General features: G+C 52.5%; 2 protein-coding genes across 2 annotated transcripts in view; one reads left to right on the forward strand and one right to left on the reverse strand.

Annotated features, from left to right (window-relative positions):
- LOC117868150 (cathepsin L-like) overlaps positions 1–20,096 on the reverse strand; it is a 64,823-nt gene that overhangs the window by 21,160 nt on the left and 23,567 nt on the right. The window lies entirely within an intron of this gene.
- Positions 12,597–17,553, forward strand: LOC117868149. The gene is made up of 5 exons (XM_034753793.1): positions 12,597–12,787; positions 14,026–14,082; positions 15,524–15,616; positions 16,395–16,567; positions 17,248–17,553. The coding sequence occupies exons 1-5, from the start codon at positions 12,736–12,738 to the stop codon at positions 17,512–17,514; spliced, it is 642 nt and encodes a 213-aa protein (XP_034609684.1). The 5' UTR covers positions 12,597–12,735; the 3' UTR covers positions 17,515–17,553.

Below are 20,096 nucleotides of genomic sequence, written 5' to 3' on the forward strand. Positions count from 1 at the left end.
TAAAAACAACAAGCTATCACTTTAACAGGAAGGGGTTTCCTGGTCCTGCTTGCAAGCTAGGGGTCTCTGTAGGGAAGTGTGCGATCTAGGGCTTCAGCATTCAGTCTGCAAAGGGTCAGCCTAGAGCAAAGTGGGGTAAGTTGTGTTTCTCTGCTTCAGGACTGCTTTCAGGCTAACTGGCCTGGAGTCACTCAGGTCATACAGCTTGCATTTTTTGAATATTGGCACAACATTAATACTCCTACAGTCTTCCGAAATTTCTGGGGAACAAAGGTCTCCTTAGCCAACTCTTTTAGGATTCCTGGTCCAAGTTATTAGGGCCTGCTGATGAGCTGGAAGAAGGTAGTTCGTCAATCCTCATGGTATGAATACATCATCCCGCTTCTTTCCAAATACAAAAGAGAAATATTTACTGAACCCTTCCTGCATTATTATTAACAATTCTACTATCTCCATCTAGTAATATGCCTATACTCTATACCATTGCTGGGATTTTTTTAGTTCCGAATATTCTTTTAAAACTCCTTATTTTCCTTATCCCTACCAGATATGGATTTTCCGTGATGTTTTTAGCTTCCCTTATCAATTTTCTACACATCATAACTTCTAATTTACATTGATTGCTATGTCGCCTTTCTTCCGTATATCATATGTTGTTGTTTTTTTTAATTTCTAAACGCTGCCTCTACTTCAGCACTGAACCAGAATGGACTTTTGACCAAAGTTGTCCTCTTTCTTGATTTGGTAGCATGGCTTTTTTGTCCATCTAATAAAATCTTCTTAAAGAAGTCCCAATTTTCATTCACATTTTTCTTTCTAATTTTTTCTCCCAATCAATTTCACTCAAAATGCTGCTCATCTTTGAGAGATCAGCCCTTTTGAAGCACCAAATGTATATATTACTGGTTGGGCCTGCCCTCTGTGTGTCCATAGTGAAATAATCAGCTCACGATCACTGGTCCCTAGACAACCACCACCATCCAGTTCTGCAACTCATTAATCTTGATCTGTCATAATGAGGACCAACATAGTTACCTCATGTTGGGTGCAATACCTCCTGCAAGCAATACAAATCTATCATTTTAAATACCTGGAATGATGTTTTATCACTAGCTGCATGAGACCTCCAGCGTATGTCTCCCAAATTGAACTGCCCCATTATAGCACCATTTCTGCCAACATATTAAACACCCATCTGTAAGGAGTAACTCATCCTGTTCTCTGGTTTGATTCGCTGACCTGTAATATCAAATATATAATTTTTTCCTCATCAATGAGAATTTTTAATTCCTCCTACTTGTTACCCAAACTCCTAGCATTGGTATGGAAGCAATTGAAAATCTCTTCACATTTTTGCCACATCAGTTCAAGATGGTCGGGACATCTTGAGTTTGAGTTTTGTACTGCATTTGCCTTCTTAGCACCCTCCCCGTTGCACTGGTGGTTTATGCCCTCAGAGCAGCTCCAGCTAGTCTCCAACAGAGAAGATTAGTCCCCCTAGTTGTGAGATGCAGACCATCCTGTTTGTACAGCCCTCTTTCCCACTGGAATGTGGCCCAGTGTTCCACAAAACCAAAACCTTCAGCCTCACACTGGTCATACAGCCAACAGTTCACCTCCAGCATTTTCTGCCTTCCCTCAGAGAAGATCATTTGGCTTTTTCTTTTCTTCTGCTCCCTTCCAAGTGCTTGAGGTCTTCTATAATCTGTGTAGTTCTATGTGATGCCATATCATCATCAGTGGAGACAACTTCATAACCCCATCCAATGCTGGGGTTACCGCTCGTATCTTCACTGTGTGAAGATAGCACACCGCCCTACCATCCTTGTGTCCATCACTGAATTCTCCTTCTTCTCTTCTTAATACGGCGTCACCAATTGTTTACATTCTTAGGAAGGTAGAAGAACCTGGCTTGGTTGCTGCTTATTTCAAACCGCAATGATACCCTTCAGGTATGTCTCCTGTAGCTTTCCTCCAGAGACACATTCTTCCGTAGTTGACTTGTTGAGTATCTGAAGATGTTCTGATACTTCTACTCGGGTTGAATGCCTCCTGGCTTTCTTTCCCCTCTTGGTCACAAACAGCCTGTCCACCTCTTTGGTTCCTTCTATATCCAATTCCTTTATCACTGATCCTTCCCCTTGTGGCATCTGTGAAAATGATTTCCAGCTCTGGTTGTCCAAGAAGTCTTTGTTTTTTTGCAATTTATGCTTCCAGACCATGTGTCTTCTCCTCCAGTACAGCCACTAGCTTGCACTTCATATCCCAGGTATCTATTCTGTCTTCTGGCAGAAAGGAAAACATAGCACTTCCAAGGTAGGTCCCAGCATTTGTTCTCTCCTCATCTATATCTGCTGCCTGGTGGAGAGCCATACTTAAAACAGTAATCACACTCCCTCTGAAATTCGCACTGTTTGCTCCTCCGATTCACGTCAACTGATTTATACACTAAACGTCAGGGCTCAGCACCCTCCCTCGCCAACAGGAGTGAATAACTACTCAGACTCCCAACACGGCTCAAAGCCAGAAAACCCAGGAACGAGGCCCTCACTGAGACACAAACAGACCTTTGCACCAGGCTAGTTCAGGGGCTTGGAGCCCATCCACAGAACCTCCACGGAGAACAACCAGCCAACACATGGGACAAACACAACACTCGCCAAGTCCCTCCCGCTGCAGACATAGGCTCCTTCACCCCCTGAAACATCCAGATTTGCTGCTCCTGTGACCCCACTAAAGGGAAGGGCTGGTGGCATGGGCCACAATTTTTCACAAAGAAAAGGTTCCAAGCCAGGGAGGTCCATGTTTCAGCTACATCAGAACAGCTTAACAGTTGTGGGGACACATCACCAAGCCTTGTTTTGTCACGTACCAGCCAGTCAAAACCCTGTTCCTTTTTCAATCTCCCAACACAAAATGGAAGAGAGAGAGAGAGTGTGTGTGTGTGTGTGTGTGACATTTTGCAGCATATTACTCAAGAACAAAGCTTCAGGGCAGCGAGTGGCAATTCCCAGCTCCTTCAGAAGAGCCTGATGGCCACAGGGACGTCTCCTTTGGGGTGACTTGCGCTTTATTTTGTCACGGACAAGCCACAAAAACCCAGCGTTTTACTTGAGTACGTCATTCATAAATAATTAAGTAATTAGTCATCTAAATGTTTATCTCATTCAACCATATGGTTTGATGAAATGGCTAGAAATGTTATCTTATCGTTTGGGCCTGTGACTAAGGAACTGGGAACCATGAGTAAGGAGCTGGTACCACAAAAAAAGAGCTGGTGCCACGAATAAGGAACCATCTTCAGCCTTCTTGCAGACGTCTGTAACATAGACCAGGCCTAAGACTTGCTCTGCTCCTTTTGCACCCATAACCAGATTGTTTATCTGGGTCTCTATTTCCGTCCACACCCTGATTACAGCCAGTGAGCCAATATCTGATGTAATCACACCATTCTGAGCACATTATTTCAGGGCAATGGGGAACTAGCCAACAAGGCTTTTATGGTCAGGGTATGTCTGAAAATAAATTTGTCCTCCCAAATTCATGAATAGAACCCAGGAGTCCTGATTCCCTGCTCCTACAGACAAGGCTAGATCCCAAGAGTCCTGACTCCTAACCCCTACCACTCTAACCAACTAGACCCCCACCCCTCTCCTAGAACAAGGAATAGAACCCAGGGGTCCTGACTCCCAGATCCCTCTGCTCTAATTAAAACACCATGCTCCCTCTCTACACAGTCACTTAATCAAACATGTTCTGAATCTATCCTATAGGACCTCATATCACTTGACAACCTCCTATTGGTTGATCATTTCAATCAGTAGAGAACTGCAGCCATCTCAGGGGTGGGGCACGCCAGCTGTTTAACTGCTCAGCAAGATGTTCCCCTGCAGTTTGCAGTCCCCATACCCATAATTTACACGGGGATTCTTTTGGGCAGAGGCTGTCTCACGCTGTGTTTGGGAAGCCCGCAGTGTATGATCACTGCTAGCACAAGTTATTATGAGACAGTGTGGTCCCGTGGCTAAACCACTGCACTGCACTGGGACTCCTGGATCTGTCCTAGACTGGCTGTAAGAGAGTGGGCACATTGTGTCCCCTCTCTGTGCCTCAGTTTCCCCTTCCACCTTATGTCTACTTCAATTTTAAGCTCTTTAGGGTAGGGACCGTCTCTCACGGTGTGTCTGGGCAGAGCCTGGCAAAACAGGGCCCTGGTCTCAGATGGGGCAGGGACTGGCCCAATGGGGCCCTGATCTCAGTCGGAGCTGCACGCCCAATAACTTAGCACCATTTCACCTACTTTTGGTGATTTAGGGAATCGAAGAATCATTGTCCCCAGACATGGTTTTTGCCCCCAAATAAAGATGAGTGGCTCTTACCTGGGCCCTGGGTCTGCGTTAGCAGTTGGCAATGTGGTCTGATCCCACCGCTGACACAAACCAGCGGGACAGTGCGGTTAAGGCGGATAACAAGTAATCATATTCATCTCTATCTGTGGCAATAGCCTCAGCACTGTGAGTGGCTGGTGGCTCAGGAGAGGAAAGGGAACCATGATAGAAACTTCCGGACTCTTAACGGCAACATACTTGCTGTTTAGATGGCAATAAGGTTCAACAGTTAGAATGACTGGGAGTCAGGACTCCTGGGTTCTATCCGCAGCTCAGAGAGGGGAGTGGGGTGGAGCGGGGAGGGAGGGGGGAAGCTGGGAGTTACGACTCCCCCATTCTCTTTTGTTCTGCCACTTTTCTCCATCCCTGCCGGGGGACAGGAACCCGCCTCTCCCCCGGAGGGGTTTAGAAGCTCAGATGCATTGAGATCCCAGGTGGATGGTGCTAAAACAGGACAAAGTCTCATCCCTTCCCCAGGGTCTCTCAGAGCCACCAGCTGTTATAGTCCTCTTAGCTCCCCACCAGGGGGCCCATTTGGCCCGTGGCAAAGGGGTTGCTGGGAATGAAAGGGTTAATGGGAACAGGCACCCCACCCCTCAACCCCCACGTCATTATAATCAGCCCGAGGGCCCGGCCTTCTCAGCTTCCAGGGAAAGTGGAAGGTTTTTGGCTGAGGCCAGAGAACAAAGCAAAACAACCCCCCAAGGAGAACTGTGGGCAAAGCCAGGAAGAGAACATGGGAGCCCTGCATCCCACTGCTCGAACCCATTCGCCTCCCAGAGCCATGGATAGAACCCAGGCGTCCTGACTCTCAGCGCGGGGAGCAATTCGCCTGCCAGCGACTGAGGTTTGGGGGCTCTCTGCTCAAATCCCACAGGCCAGGCTGTAATGTAATGGCCAGAGACTGACTGATGGTACCCTCTAGTGGCCACCCCGTAGGGGGAATTTGGGACCTGTTAAGAGCAGCCCCCCACATCTCCCTTAGCTTAGAGGGCTGGAGAATTTGGACTGGAGAACCACTGCTCTTACTCCAGCTCCGCCTGCATGTGGGGTGTTCCCAGTGCCTGTTCCTTACAGCGCCTGAATTTCATTGCAACGGGTCCCTGGCAACGTGGGTCTCTTGGCTCCCTCCTGTGAGGTTGAGGAATCCTGCAAGGACCAGGGCTGAACTGGGCTGGCTAAGGCCTGCATGAGCCCCAGAGGGCCTGGAAGACCCTGGATTCCTGGTGCTCTACCACACAACCCCCTGCCCGTAGCCCCTGCTTTGCTACACACGCCCCTGGTGTTTTTAACAGACCTTTGTTACTGAGTAAACGATAAGGAAATGATCAGTCACTTCAAGACAAAGAAACGGAGCTTTAGAAACCCAAACACCAGATAGGCTAGAACATCACAGCTAAGGTGAAATGCAAACAAGCCCAAGCATCTGAAAGTCTAACACTTGACAATATAAGTTGCGCAGCCAGAATCTCCCATATACTGGGCAAAATCCTCAACTGGTGCAAATCGATGCAGCCGCATTTATTTAATCCACCTAATCTAATGTATACCAATCGGGGATCGGGTCCCATTGATTCCAGTAAAGCTACGGCCGATTCACACCAGCTGGTGGGCATCTGGCCCCATTCACTCCAGTGGAGCTACGGCCGATTCACACCAGCTGGGGATCTGGCAGACTGAGCGATGGGTCCTTTTTCTGTTTAGGGTAGCAGCAGCACAGTGGGGACCCCAGATGGTTGGGATCTCAGGAGAGCTCAGTGGGAACTGGCTCAGTGATTCTCCACGTGGCTGTAGAGTTCCTGTAGGCTCAAACAGAGGGTCTGTGTGATTCCTGCCCAAATGGGAAGGGGCGTGGGGGGGTATCATGAGGGGTAGATGGGGGCTGGCATCACCAGTGTCGTGCCAGTGGCCCCCAGCACAGTGTGTGGGACTCAGCCTGGCCTCCATGGGGCCTGACGGGATCAGCACCTGTGGCCTGAGAGTTTGGGGGTGTCCAGCCACCCTCTCTGGGACGACAAAGCCCCTCACCCTGGGCACTTACCCAGACAGAGATGGTGACGGAGGAGAGGCAGGATGTCCCAGCCGTGCCCTGAACCTCGCCGTGATATTCCCCAGAATGCTTTGCTGCGATGCTCTCAAACACCAGCTCCCGCCGGAACGGCCCCAAACTAGTGTTATCTTTGTACCAGACACAGGTGGCATTAGGAAGGATGCTGTGGGTTGAATGGCACATCAAGTTCACAGATTCGCCTTTACACATGTTAGTCCCTGGCATGGTCACGATGCTAACTCCTTTAGGGGCATCTGGAAACAGAGAAACGATCCATAAAAAGGAAGAGAAAAATTGGGTTTGTACCATATTCTATTCCGTGGTTGTGTATGGGAGTGGGGTAGCGTCACTTTAAATAGTCAGTGAGCCCTCTGGGGTGCTCACCATGTTCTGTGGTTCAGAAAGTAACCAGAGCAGCTCGGCCTGTCACGTAGCGCATAGTTAGTAAAGATGGTTATTTGCACCCCACCAGCCTGTGTGGTCTCTTCATCTGATGACTGTTATTTAAAAGGCAAAAGACACAGCATTAGAACCAGTCAGAAAATAGTGTGTGTGTGTGTGTGTGTGTGTGTGTGTGTGTGTGTGTGTGTGTGTGTGTAAATTTGACTTTTCGGCAAAACATTGAAAACCAAAATATTTCAATTCACCGCCTGTAGAGCCCATTATCAAATATTGGTTCCCCATGTAGTTCCTTCTAGACTGGGATCAAGTCTTAACCTTCTCTTTGTTCAGATAAACAGATTGAGCTCCTTGAATCTAGCCCTGTAAGGCCTGTTTTCCAATCCTTTAGTCATCCCCATGGCTCTTCTATGACCCCTCTCCAACTGATCGACATCCTCCTTGAGCTGTGGGCACCAGAACCAGACACAGGATTCCAGCAGCGATCGCACCAATGCCAAATACAGAAGTAAAATAACCTCTCGCCTATATATCCATCCCAGGATCCCAATAGCGCTTTTGGCCACAACATCGCACTGGGAGCTATGCTCAGCTGATTATCCACCCCGACCCCCAAGACGACTCTTCCCAGGCTGTTCGTATGGTACAAAGACACAGCCGCAACCCGGTTCCCCTCCATGGCAAGTCTCCCTGACCAGGTCCCCAGCACTTACGCCAGCCGGAGATGTACCTGGCCTCGCAGCACAGAGTACTGGGATTGCCTTCACGTATAGGTCTCTTCCCAGCCTTGATGCTTGGCACTTTCGGGGTAACAGACGGTGAGAGCTGGGTTAGCATTCATCAAGGGAGCCCCGCCCCAGGACAGAACAAAAGGGTAGATCCCTCCCTGCCCATCCTCTGGGATAATAATATTTCCTAGAGCCAACTGACAATTTTTCAAGCAAAAAGAACCCAGGAGTCCTGACTCCCAGACCCCCCTGCTCTAACCTTTACACCCTATGTCCATCCCAGAGCCAGAAAAAAAACCCACAAATACTAGCCGCTGTCCCGATTTTATAGGGACAGTCCCCATTTTGGGGTCTTTTTCTTATATAGGCTCCTATTACCCCCCACCCCCGACCCGATTTTTCACATTTGCTGTCTGGTCACCCTAGCTGCAGCCCCCCTGTTCCAACTATCAGACGAGCTGTGTCTAGACACAGAGCTCGCCAAGCTCACCTCACTGAGGGCTGGGATTGGCCAGAGCCACATCCATCCCTGTATCTATCCAGCCGGCATCTCAGCGCCGCGTCATGGTCCTGCCAGGATGGGGATATTCACAGTTTGGTGTTCACAGCCTGGTCCGAGGTTTGCTCTGGGTTCCATGTGCCATTTCAGTCATACTAGGAGGCAGGATGTGGGCACCTGGGCCCTACGGAGCAGGTGAAGAGAGGTCCTGGTTCCTGTCCAGTGAGGGGATTCCCACGTGGATGGGCTGTGAAGACAGGAGGAATCTGGAGTCTTTTAACCCTGCCGGGGCCCAGGGGAGCAGCAATCTCAGGAACCCGAAGCCTGGCTGCCAAGGCTGGAGCAGGCCCCAGGATGCTGGGTGCCTCCCAGCCTGTGGGTTTGCCTGGCCTGGGGAATGAGGTCTCATGGGAAACTCAGGGGAGCAGCTAATGTTACTTAGAGACCCTGGGGAAGAGCTGGGAATGTCCAGAGGGACTCAGACGCCACATGTGGGGCTGGGGGAAACATTGGAGCAGGGCTTTAAAGTCCCATCAATCTGATTACCCTCTTGCCTGCCTCTCTACAATGACTCGGAAGGGTCAGATGCTTTGCTCCCGGCACTTCCTCAGCAGAGGCAAAGGGTTCAAGAGACTGCCAGTAGCCAGGAACCTGACAAAACCACCTAGAAGTTCTGACCCACGAGTGCTTCCCTGCTCTAGCCACCGGACCCCCTTTCTCTCTTAGAGAACACGGCAAAAATGGGGGGCGCACTGCCCCCTTCTGGAGACGATGAACCCTGCAGAGAGAGAGAGAGAGTGTGTGTGTACGTGTAGCCTTCTCTAAGGTGATTCAAGTGTCCTGCATTGAACCGACCATGCTGGAAAGGAGGTGGTCCATCCAGAAAAGGGGCCTGCTGGGAATGTCTCTGCCCAGTCCTGACAGTAGACACCTGTAAGGGAAACAAATCATTCCGGATCATATGCCACCTGGCCCTGTCTGGTGGAATCGTCCCACGGGCTGGGCCGCTGAGCAAATTGCTGCCCGGAGCCACCAGGGAGGGGCGGATCCAGTGCCCAGAGAATTGCACCCAGGGGAATTAGGAGCCAGAGTGTCATGTTCCAGTGTGACTTAGGAGCCTACCTCTGCTTGACCCTCAGTGGGACTCCAGGCTCCTGGGTGACTTTTGAAAACTAGACTAAGGCTCGAGAGTTAGCCCGGACTCTGCTCCCGGGGTTGCCCCATCCCCCCTTCCATCCGCACCGAAGAGCCTCTCACCCAGGCTGGAGGGGCTTTCAGCCCAGGCCGGCAGGGACAGCTGAGGGCGGAGCTCTGGTAACCCACCTGCTTCGCTAGTGCTAACCTCCAGGGATCAAAAATCCTGACGTTGGCCCAAACGAGCATGGGATTTTTAAAGATGATATTGGGGGGGGGGGTTGGTGGTTCCAATTTTCCCTGAGGACAATTAGTGTCGCTAAACTTACCGGGGAAGGGAATTTCGGCCTCCGCTGCAGGAGCTCTCAGCCCCACATCTGCTACCCCCTGCCCAACAATTAATCCTGTCCTCAACCTCCACCTCAATCTATCCCCCAGTCCCCCATCTGTTCAGCCCATTCCCCACCCCCAGACCGGGCCAGCCCCTCCCTCAGCCCAGCCATCCCCTCATTTCAGCCCCCATTGCCCCCTCCCCGAGTTCAACTACCCCCTCCCTCCCTCACTTCAGCTCCCCTCACTCCCCCCTCAGTCCGAAATGGATACCTCTGCTCTGGGGAAATCTTTGGGCAGCAAAACTTTTCAAACTAGACTGAATAATGTGCTAGAAAATAAATTTTAAGGAAGAGGCCTGGGCCAGAGGGTTGCCTGGGGATCTAAAAGGTCTTTTCTTTCTCTGTCTTCTAGGAGCTAGAAGTGGAAAAAAACGATCTGGAATGAATTTTGCTGAGGCTTATTAACGCACCATGTGGAAGAAGACTCCAACCTCTGGCCTATATTCCCATTGAGCATCCGACACTGGACTCTGGCAATTGTGTTGTGACTACAGAATCCCCCGCTGGCCGTTGCAGTAGTGACAACCCGTGTCAGTTGCACAGATAGGGGCTGCCTTTCAGCGAGGCCGGCGTCACCTTCGGCCCTGTTCTCCCCTGCATCCGTCTCTTGCCTTGCAAGCTCCACGCACGCACCACTGCCGGGGGCAGTTCCTTCTCTTCCTCTGCCCTTGACTTTGCACAGCCCTGCAGAACGGCTCCTGGTGAGACACCGCTAGCGGAGGACTTCGCCGGAAATGCTCTGAGGGTTTATTGCTATGAGGCTCAGCAGATATTTCAGCCCTTCCAATTAATGAACGGAAGAGCCTGATTCTGCCTCCTCCATCGGCGCCCGTCCTCTTGAGCAGCCCTGACAAACCCCTTCTTGGGAAATGGCCTGCGTGTGCAGTGTGCTAATGCAATGAGTCCCTGCAGCTTCCTGGCTGCCAGAGACAAGGTGACCTGGACTCAGATCCCGTGTCTAGCCGGTGGCTGGTGTGAGAGGCTTCATGGCATCAAATGAGTTACTGGAGAATCTGGGGGTCTAATCCCCCTCTCGGCTTGTTGTCTCCTGCCTTAAACTTAGATCCTAAGCTCTTTGGGAAATGAACTCTCTTTATGGGTGTGTACAGCTCCTAGCACAACGGGCCGGGTTGATGCCCAGATGCTCCCACAATACAAATATATCAGTATTAATTCCTGAGGATGCTCTTAAAATCAACAGCTCAAATTTCTGCTTGCTATAAAGCCCGAGTAACTCCATGGACCTCAGCAAAATCACACCAGTTTTACATCTGGGAAACAGAGCAGAACTTGGCCTGAATGACTTATGAACATAAGCATGCGCCGGGGGGATCTGGTAGAAAGAGCAGAGTTCTTATCTTCTTTGTTTGGGGTTCCGAGGGACATACTGACTCAGCTGGCAGAGAACGTGTTTGCCAGTGGCCTTGGGATGGAAACCAACTGTAGCAAGTGGAGGGAGCGAAGGCTACCTGAGAATTAGTTACTAAGCGTTTTCCTTTTCCTGCATTCTTTATTAGAATTAGACCAGCTGTTGCCACGGACTGAAAGCTCAGGGATGAGTCAGACACAAAGCGTTCAGCCTCTCTCCAAGATCGGGGTTCATGAGACGTGGGGATCAACCTGGATGCTTCTACAGAGATTCTTAGCATCCTATGTTGGACCCCACACACAGCACCGAGCCAAATTGCCAAAGGGAGCCACCAATTTTGGGTGCCCCCATGTTGACTTCAGATGCCCAGCATCTCAGAAAACCTATGGGGTCTCAAGTTGGCCCCCTCACCCCAACTGATATCCCCAAAAATGTCTGCTCTTAATGCTTAGAGAAATGGGTAAGGCCAGGCTGCAGAAAGACAAATCGCGTTCTCCTCGACTGCTGGTTCCAACAGCAGATGGAAACAAATTGTGTGGAAGAGAGAAATGAGGTGGGGGTCTTGAAGGAGCAATAGCCTGGGGTGACACCACAATCTATTTGTCTCTGACGCTGTGACGAAGTGGGAATATTCTTAATGTTTTCTCTGAATACTGTGTGGGTGCCTCAGTTTCCCCTATGCAGTTCTTAAGAATCTAGGTGGTGGGATAAGGGGATGTGATTGTCGCAGAGTCCTAGAGGGCCAGTGTAATGCTGTCTGCACCGAGAATGGCCGACGCCCTGTCTCCTGGCAACTGGTGGCCTGGGCCCCTCCCCTGCAAAGGTGCCAACTGAAGGTGTTGGAGACCAAAGAGATCAGGTGACCTCCTGGCCCGGGAAAGAGACAAAGGCAGAGGAAGGACTGGAGAGTTTCAGTTTGGAGCTGGCTGGGGAAATGGAGGGGGGGGACAGAGGGGTCCCATTCTCTGTATCAAAGCTCTGTTTTGGACGGTGTTCCTGTCGTCTAATAAACCTCCTGTTTCACTGGCTGGCTGAGAGTCACGTCTGAGTGCGGAATTGGGGTGCAGGGCCCACACTGGCTTCCCCGGGACCCCGCCTGTGCAGACTCGCTGGGGGAAGCGCACGGTGTGAGAAGGGGATGCTGACTGCTCCGAGGTCAGACCCAGGAAGGTCGAAGCTGTGTAAGCTTCTTGCCCTGGAGACAGTCTGCTCCGAGAGAGGAGGCTCCCCTAGAGTCCTGACTGGCTTCGTAGGGAGTAGTTCCAGAGCATCGCCCCGTGACTCCGTGACAGACGCCCATCACTGAGGTACCGAAACACCGGGCAAGTGAGATCTGCACGGTGAGATCCAGAACGGGCGTCGCAGCGTGCAGAGACTCAAGCACGGCCAACTTCTAGAGCCTGTTCATCCCCGCGAATGGACGTTTCCAAGGCCTTCGAGTCGCCAATCCCCACACACACCACTCCCCAGCCCAGGGACGGCTTCTTTCGGCCTTGATCTGTCCTACAATGATTGTCTTTCCATGGGCACGTGCTGAACGGCTGCTTCAAACCCTGGACCTGCAGCAGCCAATAGGCTGGGTGCAAAGAAATGACCAGGCCCTGCCCCTTCTCTATTCTTGAATTCAGTAGCATTTCTTTAACCCACGCACGGGGCAGGGCCAACGTTCCCCATTGGTTGACAGAGGGCCGGTGATTTACATCCAGCCTCTTTTTAGGGGGCTTCTGGGAGGTTTGGCTTGCAAAGCGGGAGCGCCTGGCTGCATGTGCTGCACCCATGGCGAGCTTCAGGTGGATGCCGATTCTTCTGTTGTGGAGCTGTTACTCGGGTGAGTTTATTTCCCTGCTAATCCTGGCTCCCCCCCCCGCTTATATTGGAGGCTACTGAAAATGCACCTTTGCTGCTCTGCGGTGAGTGCGGTACTGGGCTATCGAGCCTGACCCCAGGGTGCTTGGTCCAAGAAACCGGGGAGGTGGTGAATGTTGCATTGTTCACGGTGCTTGCTGTCCTTTCCGTGACTCCAGAGGCCAGGCCCCGACTGAGGGAGGCAGCGTGGCGGCTGCATCCGACTGTCAGTCTGGCAGCTAGCGGCTGAGAGTCCCACGGGGGCTGTCTGCCTCCAGCAGCCTCCATGCCCACCAAGTTCTGTCTCTTCTCTGCCCCAAGGGCCAGGGCCTGCCCTGGAGCCAGTGGCACTTGGGGTGTGGTGAGAGTTTTCCCCAGCCGAAAGTGGGAGGAGCGCGGGAGGGAGCAGGGGGTAGGAACTGGAACTCCAGGGAGTCTCTGGGGCCTCCCTCGTTCTGGCCCGGGCAGGGATATTGCCGTCCACGGTAGGTACATTGCTTGCTGGGACAGTGAGTGCTGGCATGAAGCAGCCTCTACCCACCAAGGATAGCCAAGGACTGAGCCCACACCCCAGACACTCGCTGGACTCTCTGGGAGTTGCGGGCGCGTGAGATCAGCGGGACCGGTCCCATTGGGCCCTCGGACTTGGTCTGGGGGAGTGGGACCAGGAGGCATGTGAATTAGGCATGGTGTGTAAAGTAGTTACGGGAATTCTGGGGTATAGCCCCGGCGCTGCTTTGGGGGGAGGGAGTTGGGGGGAGGGAGTGCCCCTACAGCACTCTAGCACCCTGGCCAGGCCATGCTCATCTTCTCTTCCCTTGTCTGCGTGCATAGGTGCTGGAACTGGCTTGAAGTAGTCATAACAACCCAAATCCCTGGCTTCTGCCTTCAGCACTCCCACTATAAAACTTGTTCCGGCCTGCGTGTGAGCCCCAGGCATCTGGGCATCGTTTCAGGGGGTCACATCCCCAGCTTGGGATTCTCAGGGGGTCAAGAGCTTGTTAACGGGTCACCCCAGGTGATGAGCCGGCGGAGTTTCCTTCCCACTCAGCTGTCTAACTCCCTGCCAGCTGGACTGCTGTTTGCACCAGGCTGGGATAGACACTGCACGGCCCCCGCAAAGCTGTGAAGGCTTCGCGTCCTTTCAGCTTCCCCGGGCTGGTCTTGGTGGGGAATGAAGTGGCTGCCAGTGCGGGGAATAAGAGGACCCTTCTCTTCCAGGAGCCGAGGGCAACCTGCAGCCAGTCCCCAAGTTCGGAGATGTCTATCACGTTACAGGTAATGGGCTTAACCCCGTGTGTATTGAGGGCTGTCCCAGGGAGGTGGTGTCTTAAAGATGGGAGTTCTGAGGCTTAATAAGCATTTGCAAAGTGCTTGGAGATCCTGGCTGGAAGGTGCTGTAGAATCTCACAGGGACAGATTTGCACAGGTATTTAATGCAAGTAGGGGGCCTAGTGGGATTTCCAAAAACGCTGCCGTAGATTGGGTACTGGAAATCAATGGGAGCTGGTTAGGTGCTTATCTGCAGCTGTAGGTACCTAAATACCTTTGAAAATGTGGCCCAAAGTACTTTGGCAGGGCAGAAGTGGTGCTCGGCTCCAAGTCAAGTTTAAGCTGGCGTCTGGGTACAAGGGTTGGGTGGGGAGGGGGTCAGCTCTTCTCTTGAGATGTCAGACACATCTGGCTTGAGAAATCAGTCCCCTCCAGGTCTGGGAGGTGTTCCAGCCACCAAAGCTGCGTAGCTGGGTCTCGGCTTCAAATCAGACCGCCCCCTCCCCCAGCCGCCCAATGCAAAGGAGTGCAGATGTAGGGCCCTGATCCCCCCCCTGTTAGAATACTGTTGTCCAGGTTTGTTCCATCTGTATATTTTGAAAGACGGTTGCACCTCCTCTATTGACAGGGGCCCGGCCGCGGTCTGGGTTTGAATGCCACACTCCCGTGTAAGAGTCCAAAGAGTAGGGAGGAAAGTAATTCCGTAGAAGCCGTGATATCACCCTGCACAATCAGAGCTGCAGGCTCCAGTGGACTGCTAACATTATGCACTGCAGCACGGTTCTTTGGTGGCGCGGGGGGGCCGGGGGAGGAGCCTGCCGCTCCCATTTCTCAGTGCACGAGGAAGGAGGTGCATATAGTCTTGTTCAACGACATCTTGAACCAACCTTAGATCCCCCCCATCCCCACCTCTAGCTCCTTTTGGACCCTGGCAAACGAGCTTTGTCGCCTCGGAAGTGGTTTGGATAGGACCCCTATTGAGACGAACTTACAATCTCCTCCTAGCTGGGCAAGTGCCCTGGGCCCCCTGCCGACGAGCTCTCACTAGAAGGGATGTCTCTGGCGACTGAAATTTACCTCTGTGCTGCCCCATCCCTCCCAACCCCCCTCTGTCGTGAATTCGCAGCCCTTAACAATGATTTGCGGTGCAATTGCTGAACCATGAAACCAGGTTAGAGAACACTGGGGCTTTTCTACCCTCCCACTGGCTTCAGGGAGAGTTCGCTTGGGTACAGGGTGAGCCGGGGATCAGGATTAGGCTCCTGCGTTTAAAATCGGATGGTAGGTTGCTCTTAGCTGCCCCTGCATGGGCCCTGCAGCTGGGGAGTGTGGTCTGACTGTATGGGCGGGGCACACCATCTCTAAAGCAATTAACTGTAGCTATGACCTGGTCCCTCGGTCTCTATGGGACAGGCTAACCTGGCTCCTGTCACCTCGTGTCCTGCAGGGGTTATCAGCCTGCCCTATGCTGAAATCAAGGAGCCCTTCGAAGCCTGGTACAACCTGACCGGAGGCCAGAGCCGTATCCAGTACTACCACGGTAGGGCACCTGGATACTGTTGGGGTTGCGGTCCACGGAGGCAGCGTCCCTTCCCCCTAATGCACTTTGAATGGATTGCCCGTGTCTGGCTGCCCGGCCGGACCCTCTCCTCTGAGTGCATCTAGTGCTGCGGGTGGGTCTCTGTCATAGCACGCCTGGAGAAGCAGGCTAAGAATAGATCAGTTTAAGTTCTGTGGTGCAGATAAACTGAGCTTCTAACGCTTGCTCTGGGGTGCAGCTAGGAGCTTAGGATCTGGGCCCAGGATGGTACCAGAGCTGCGGTCCTGACGCAGGCAGCCCCCCAGTGGAAGCCGGGGGTGTCAGAGAGGGAAATCCAAGCGAGGACACTCGGGATTAGACCCACAGCTCTAGTTTATTCCGTGATTCTTTGCTAGAACACGGTTAATGGCTTCAGGTCACAGCTGCTGCAACTAAACTGGCCACCCTCCCCGTCCAGCAAGCCTGCTTCTCTCCGCTCCTGCCAGCGGCACGCCAGGGCAGCTCCACTGGCGAACGAGTGCCGAGCAGGAGGGGAGCACCAGTGAACACCCCATTTACTCCTACTTAGCAGCTCGGGGGAGTCCCACATCCCACTGCAGTGAGTGCCGGGGCTACCTCTAGCCCTCGGTATGGCCCGTGTCTCCCAACCCCCCGTCGCTCAGCACAGAGTGACGGTCGCCTCTGTTACGTTTCCCCTTGCCCTCAGGGAGGGCGTGAGCGCCCGCAGCACTGTTGTAGCCCTCTGTGATAACTGCTTGCCCTGGGTGCGTCCCTGCAGGCCAAGTGATCACGTACCAGCTTGGCTCTCTGGAGCCATTCGGCGCCAGTTTCAAGGTGACCCCAGAAACCACAGAAACCGAGTCGAACGTTCGGAAGTGCTTCCAGGTCAATGGCACGGCCGGGGATCTCATCAGCCCGCAGAGCGTCTTCCCCCACCTGGACGGCTTCAAGGTGAGCCTGTGTCTCACGGGACCTGCCAAAGACGGGCCCCGGATGCCAGGCATCCTGCTTGGCGAATGGGTTCTCCGTCCCCTTAGCTACCTCGCCCTGCTCCATACCACAGGGCCAATGGCCTGACAAAGCACACGCGCCATGGGGCTCTGCGGCAGACTAGTGCATGATGGGTAATTGCGCCAGCACACCCCTTCCCCTAACAGCGACGTGACAAGCACAGGGCCAGATCCAGCCCTGCCCTTAGAAAGGTGCATTGCCACTCAAGTCAGATGAGCTTGTGCCAGGGCTGGCTGGGGAGTCAAACCGTCCCTCCCAGGGGTGCACAAGTGGAAAGGGGTCCGGGGAAGCCTGCCCCATCCCCCTTGTAGACCCTGAGCACGGGCCAGGGGTAATCAGCTGAAGGGGGATGGGGACTTCCCCCTTTATGCACCCCCGGAGAGAATGTCCCCCAAGAGGGGAGGACTGGCCCGCATCTAGACTTCCAGCCCCGAGGTGCGAGCTTGGCCTGACTGCTACACAGCGAGCCTTCGTCCTGTGGCTCAGAGCGCGCACAGCTGCTGGCCAGGACGCCGCGGGCAGCGCTTCGTGTTTGCACCGCGTAGGATCTCTCTTGCTCCGGCAGTTAGCTGTCCCACCTCATTCGGAAACACTGCCCCTAACGCCCGCTGCCTCCCCAGCCCGTGCGGGAGGAGTTCTACAGAGGGCAGCTCTGCACCGTGCTGCAGAACGTGTCCTACTGGGGCCGGAAGAAGAACGTCTACACCCTGTGGGTGGCCAGCTCCGCCGACGGCCCCGTGCCCGTCCACTATGAGATGCGGGGCTTCAACAGCCTGCTGGGCTCCCACTATGACAAGTACGAGATCGACTACAGCGGCTTCGCCCGCAGCTACCCAGCCGAGGTCTTCAGCCTCCCACACGGTAAGCGCCCTGCTGCCCTGGTGTGACAATGCGGTTCTGGCAGAACCCAACTGAGAGCGCCAACTCAGGACACATTGCTCAAACAGGGCAGTTACAGCTCAAGGCTGGGGTTCTTCCACCTCTAAGGCAAACCAAACCAGCCAGACTAAGAGAACTTCGGTCTCACCCCCCTGGCTAACCGCAAGTCTCACAAGCAATCTCCTTAGATACTCCAGTTTCCCAGTATCACCACCAGTGCCACTCGTTATGGGGACAAATGGTTATGAAAACCAATACCCCAGTAAAAGAAAAAGGTTCTCCTGATCCCAAAGGACTAAGCCCCAGACCCAGGTCAATATACAAGTCAGATCTTGCCCACAAATCACACTGCTGCCAATCCTTTAGAATCTAAAATCTAAAGGTTTATTCATAAAAGGAAAAAGATAGAGATGAGAGCTAGAATTGGTTAAATGGAATCAATTACATACAGTAATGGCAAAGTTCTTGGTTCAGGCTTGCAGCAGCGATGGAATAAACTGCAGGTTCAAATCAAGTCTCTGGAATACATCCCCCGCTGGGATGGGTCCTCAGTCCTTTGTTCAGAGCTTCAGTGTAGCAAAGTTCCTCCAGAGGTAAGAAGCAGGATTGAAGACAAGATGGAGATGAGGCATCAGCCTTATATAGTCTTTCCAGGTGTAAGAACACCTCTTTGTTCTTACTGTGGAAAATTACAGCAAAATGGAGTCTGGAGTCACATGGGCAAATTCCTGCATACTTTGTTGAGTCTCAAGGCATATTTGCCTTCTCTCAATGAGGCCATTGTATAGCTGATGGTCCTTAATGGGCCATCAAGCAGGCTAGGCAGAGCTAATCTCAGCTTGTCTGGGATGTCACCCAGAAACATAGCATAAGTTTGCCATACAGACAGTATAGAGCCAATATTCATAACTTCAACTACAAAACTGATACACCCATAAAGACAGCATAATCATAACCAGTAAACCATAACCTTGTCTTAGACACCCCATTTGACCCCCTTTATACAAGATTTGGGTGCCACTACAGGACCTTGGTTGCAACAATGATCTATATGGTCCCAGTTTATATAATAACGTCACACCTGGTCTATAGGGCTTCTGCCACCACACCCAACACGGCAGCAAGGGACCGTAGATCCAGGTGAGACACCACCCATCCCCTCCATACCCTGCAAGCGCTTCTGGCTACAGCAATTCCTGGCCACGCCGCAGGCAAACGGGTTGGTGAATCAAGGGACTTGAAACCAGATCAGTGCCTGTGTAGATGGCGCTGGTGTCCTCATGGAGCACAGTCTGTTGGTGAAGCTGTACAGACTGAACGGAGAGCCCATGCCATGCAGATCCTGGTTGGCAAACGCTAGATGTGAACATACTGGTGCTGGCAAACCTTGCACTGGGCAGAGATGTGTCCGCTTTCCATACGGCCCCTCAGCTGGTGTGAAGCAGCGTAGTTCTGCTGAAGTCTATTTACAACAGTGACAGCCACGTGGTCCTCCAGAGCCAGGCTGGCTAACCCACTAACTGATGCCAGGCTCCATGTGCCTCTACTTTTCTGACGCCCTTCTGCTGAACTGAACTGGAGAGGTCACACTGGCCTGGCCCAGCCTGCTCCCTGGTGTCAGGCCATGGTGTGGGGTAGGTGCCGTTAGCACAGGCAGTGCCACTGGCTTGCATGGGGGAGGGTTTTGAGAATAAACCAAGCCCTGGGAATTTCTGAGATGATAAAGATGCTCCCTCTAACCAGACCTCCCCCTGCTCGACTGTAGGGTTTGAAAACGTAACTGGCCCAAGGTCCTAGAAAAGAGCTCTCCATCCCTTACTTCTGAACCTAGCCTGGGACATGGGGAGGGCCCTCTGCAAGTGCCTAATGCAGTGAAAAACCGGTGCAGGGCCAGATTCTGCTCTGACCCTGGATTTACACTGATGTAACCCTCCCCTCCCCCAACTCAAAGGGAATTACTCCAGATTAACAGCCATGTATCAGCACAATCTGGCCTACTCCCTACCTATAGGCCAACCACAACTTTCTACTGCAGCAAGAAGTGAACTGGTGAAGATGCAGCTTGATTTATGATTGATTGATAGAGAGAGAGAGAGAGAGTCCAGCGGAGGGCAACAGAAATGATTAGGGGGCTGGAGCACATGATTTATGAGGAGAGGCTCAGGGAACTGGGGTTATTTAGTCTGCAGAAGAGAAGAGTGAGGGGGGATTTGATAGCTGCTTTCAACTACCTGAAAGGGGGTTCCAAAGAGGACGGAGCTCCGCTGTTCTCAGTGGTGGCAGATGACAGAACAAGGAGCAATGGTCTCAAGTTGCAGTGGGGGAGATCTAGGTTGGATATCAGGAAACACTATTTCACTAAGAGAGTGGTGAAGCACTGGAATGGGTTACCTAGGGAGGTGGTGGAATCTCCTTCCTTAGAAGTTTTTAAGGCCCGGCTTGACAAAGCCCTGGCTGGGATGATTTAGTTGGTGTAGAAAGCAACAGAGGGTCCTGTGGCACCTTTAAGACTAACAGAAGTATTGGGAGCATAAGCTTTTGTGGGTAAGAACCTCACTTCTTGCATCTGAAGAACTGAGGTTCTTACCCA

Source organism: Trachemys scripta, chromosome 20 (assembly GCF_013100865.1).
Source record: "Trachemys scripta elegans isolate TJP31775 chromosome 20, CAS_Tse_1.0, whole genome shotgun sequence".
In the NCBI taxonomy this organism is placed as follows: domain Eukaryota; kingdom Metazoa; phylum Chordata; order Testudines; family Emydidae; genus Trachemys; species Trachemys scripta.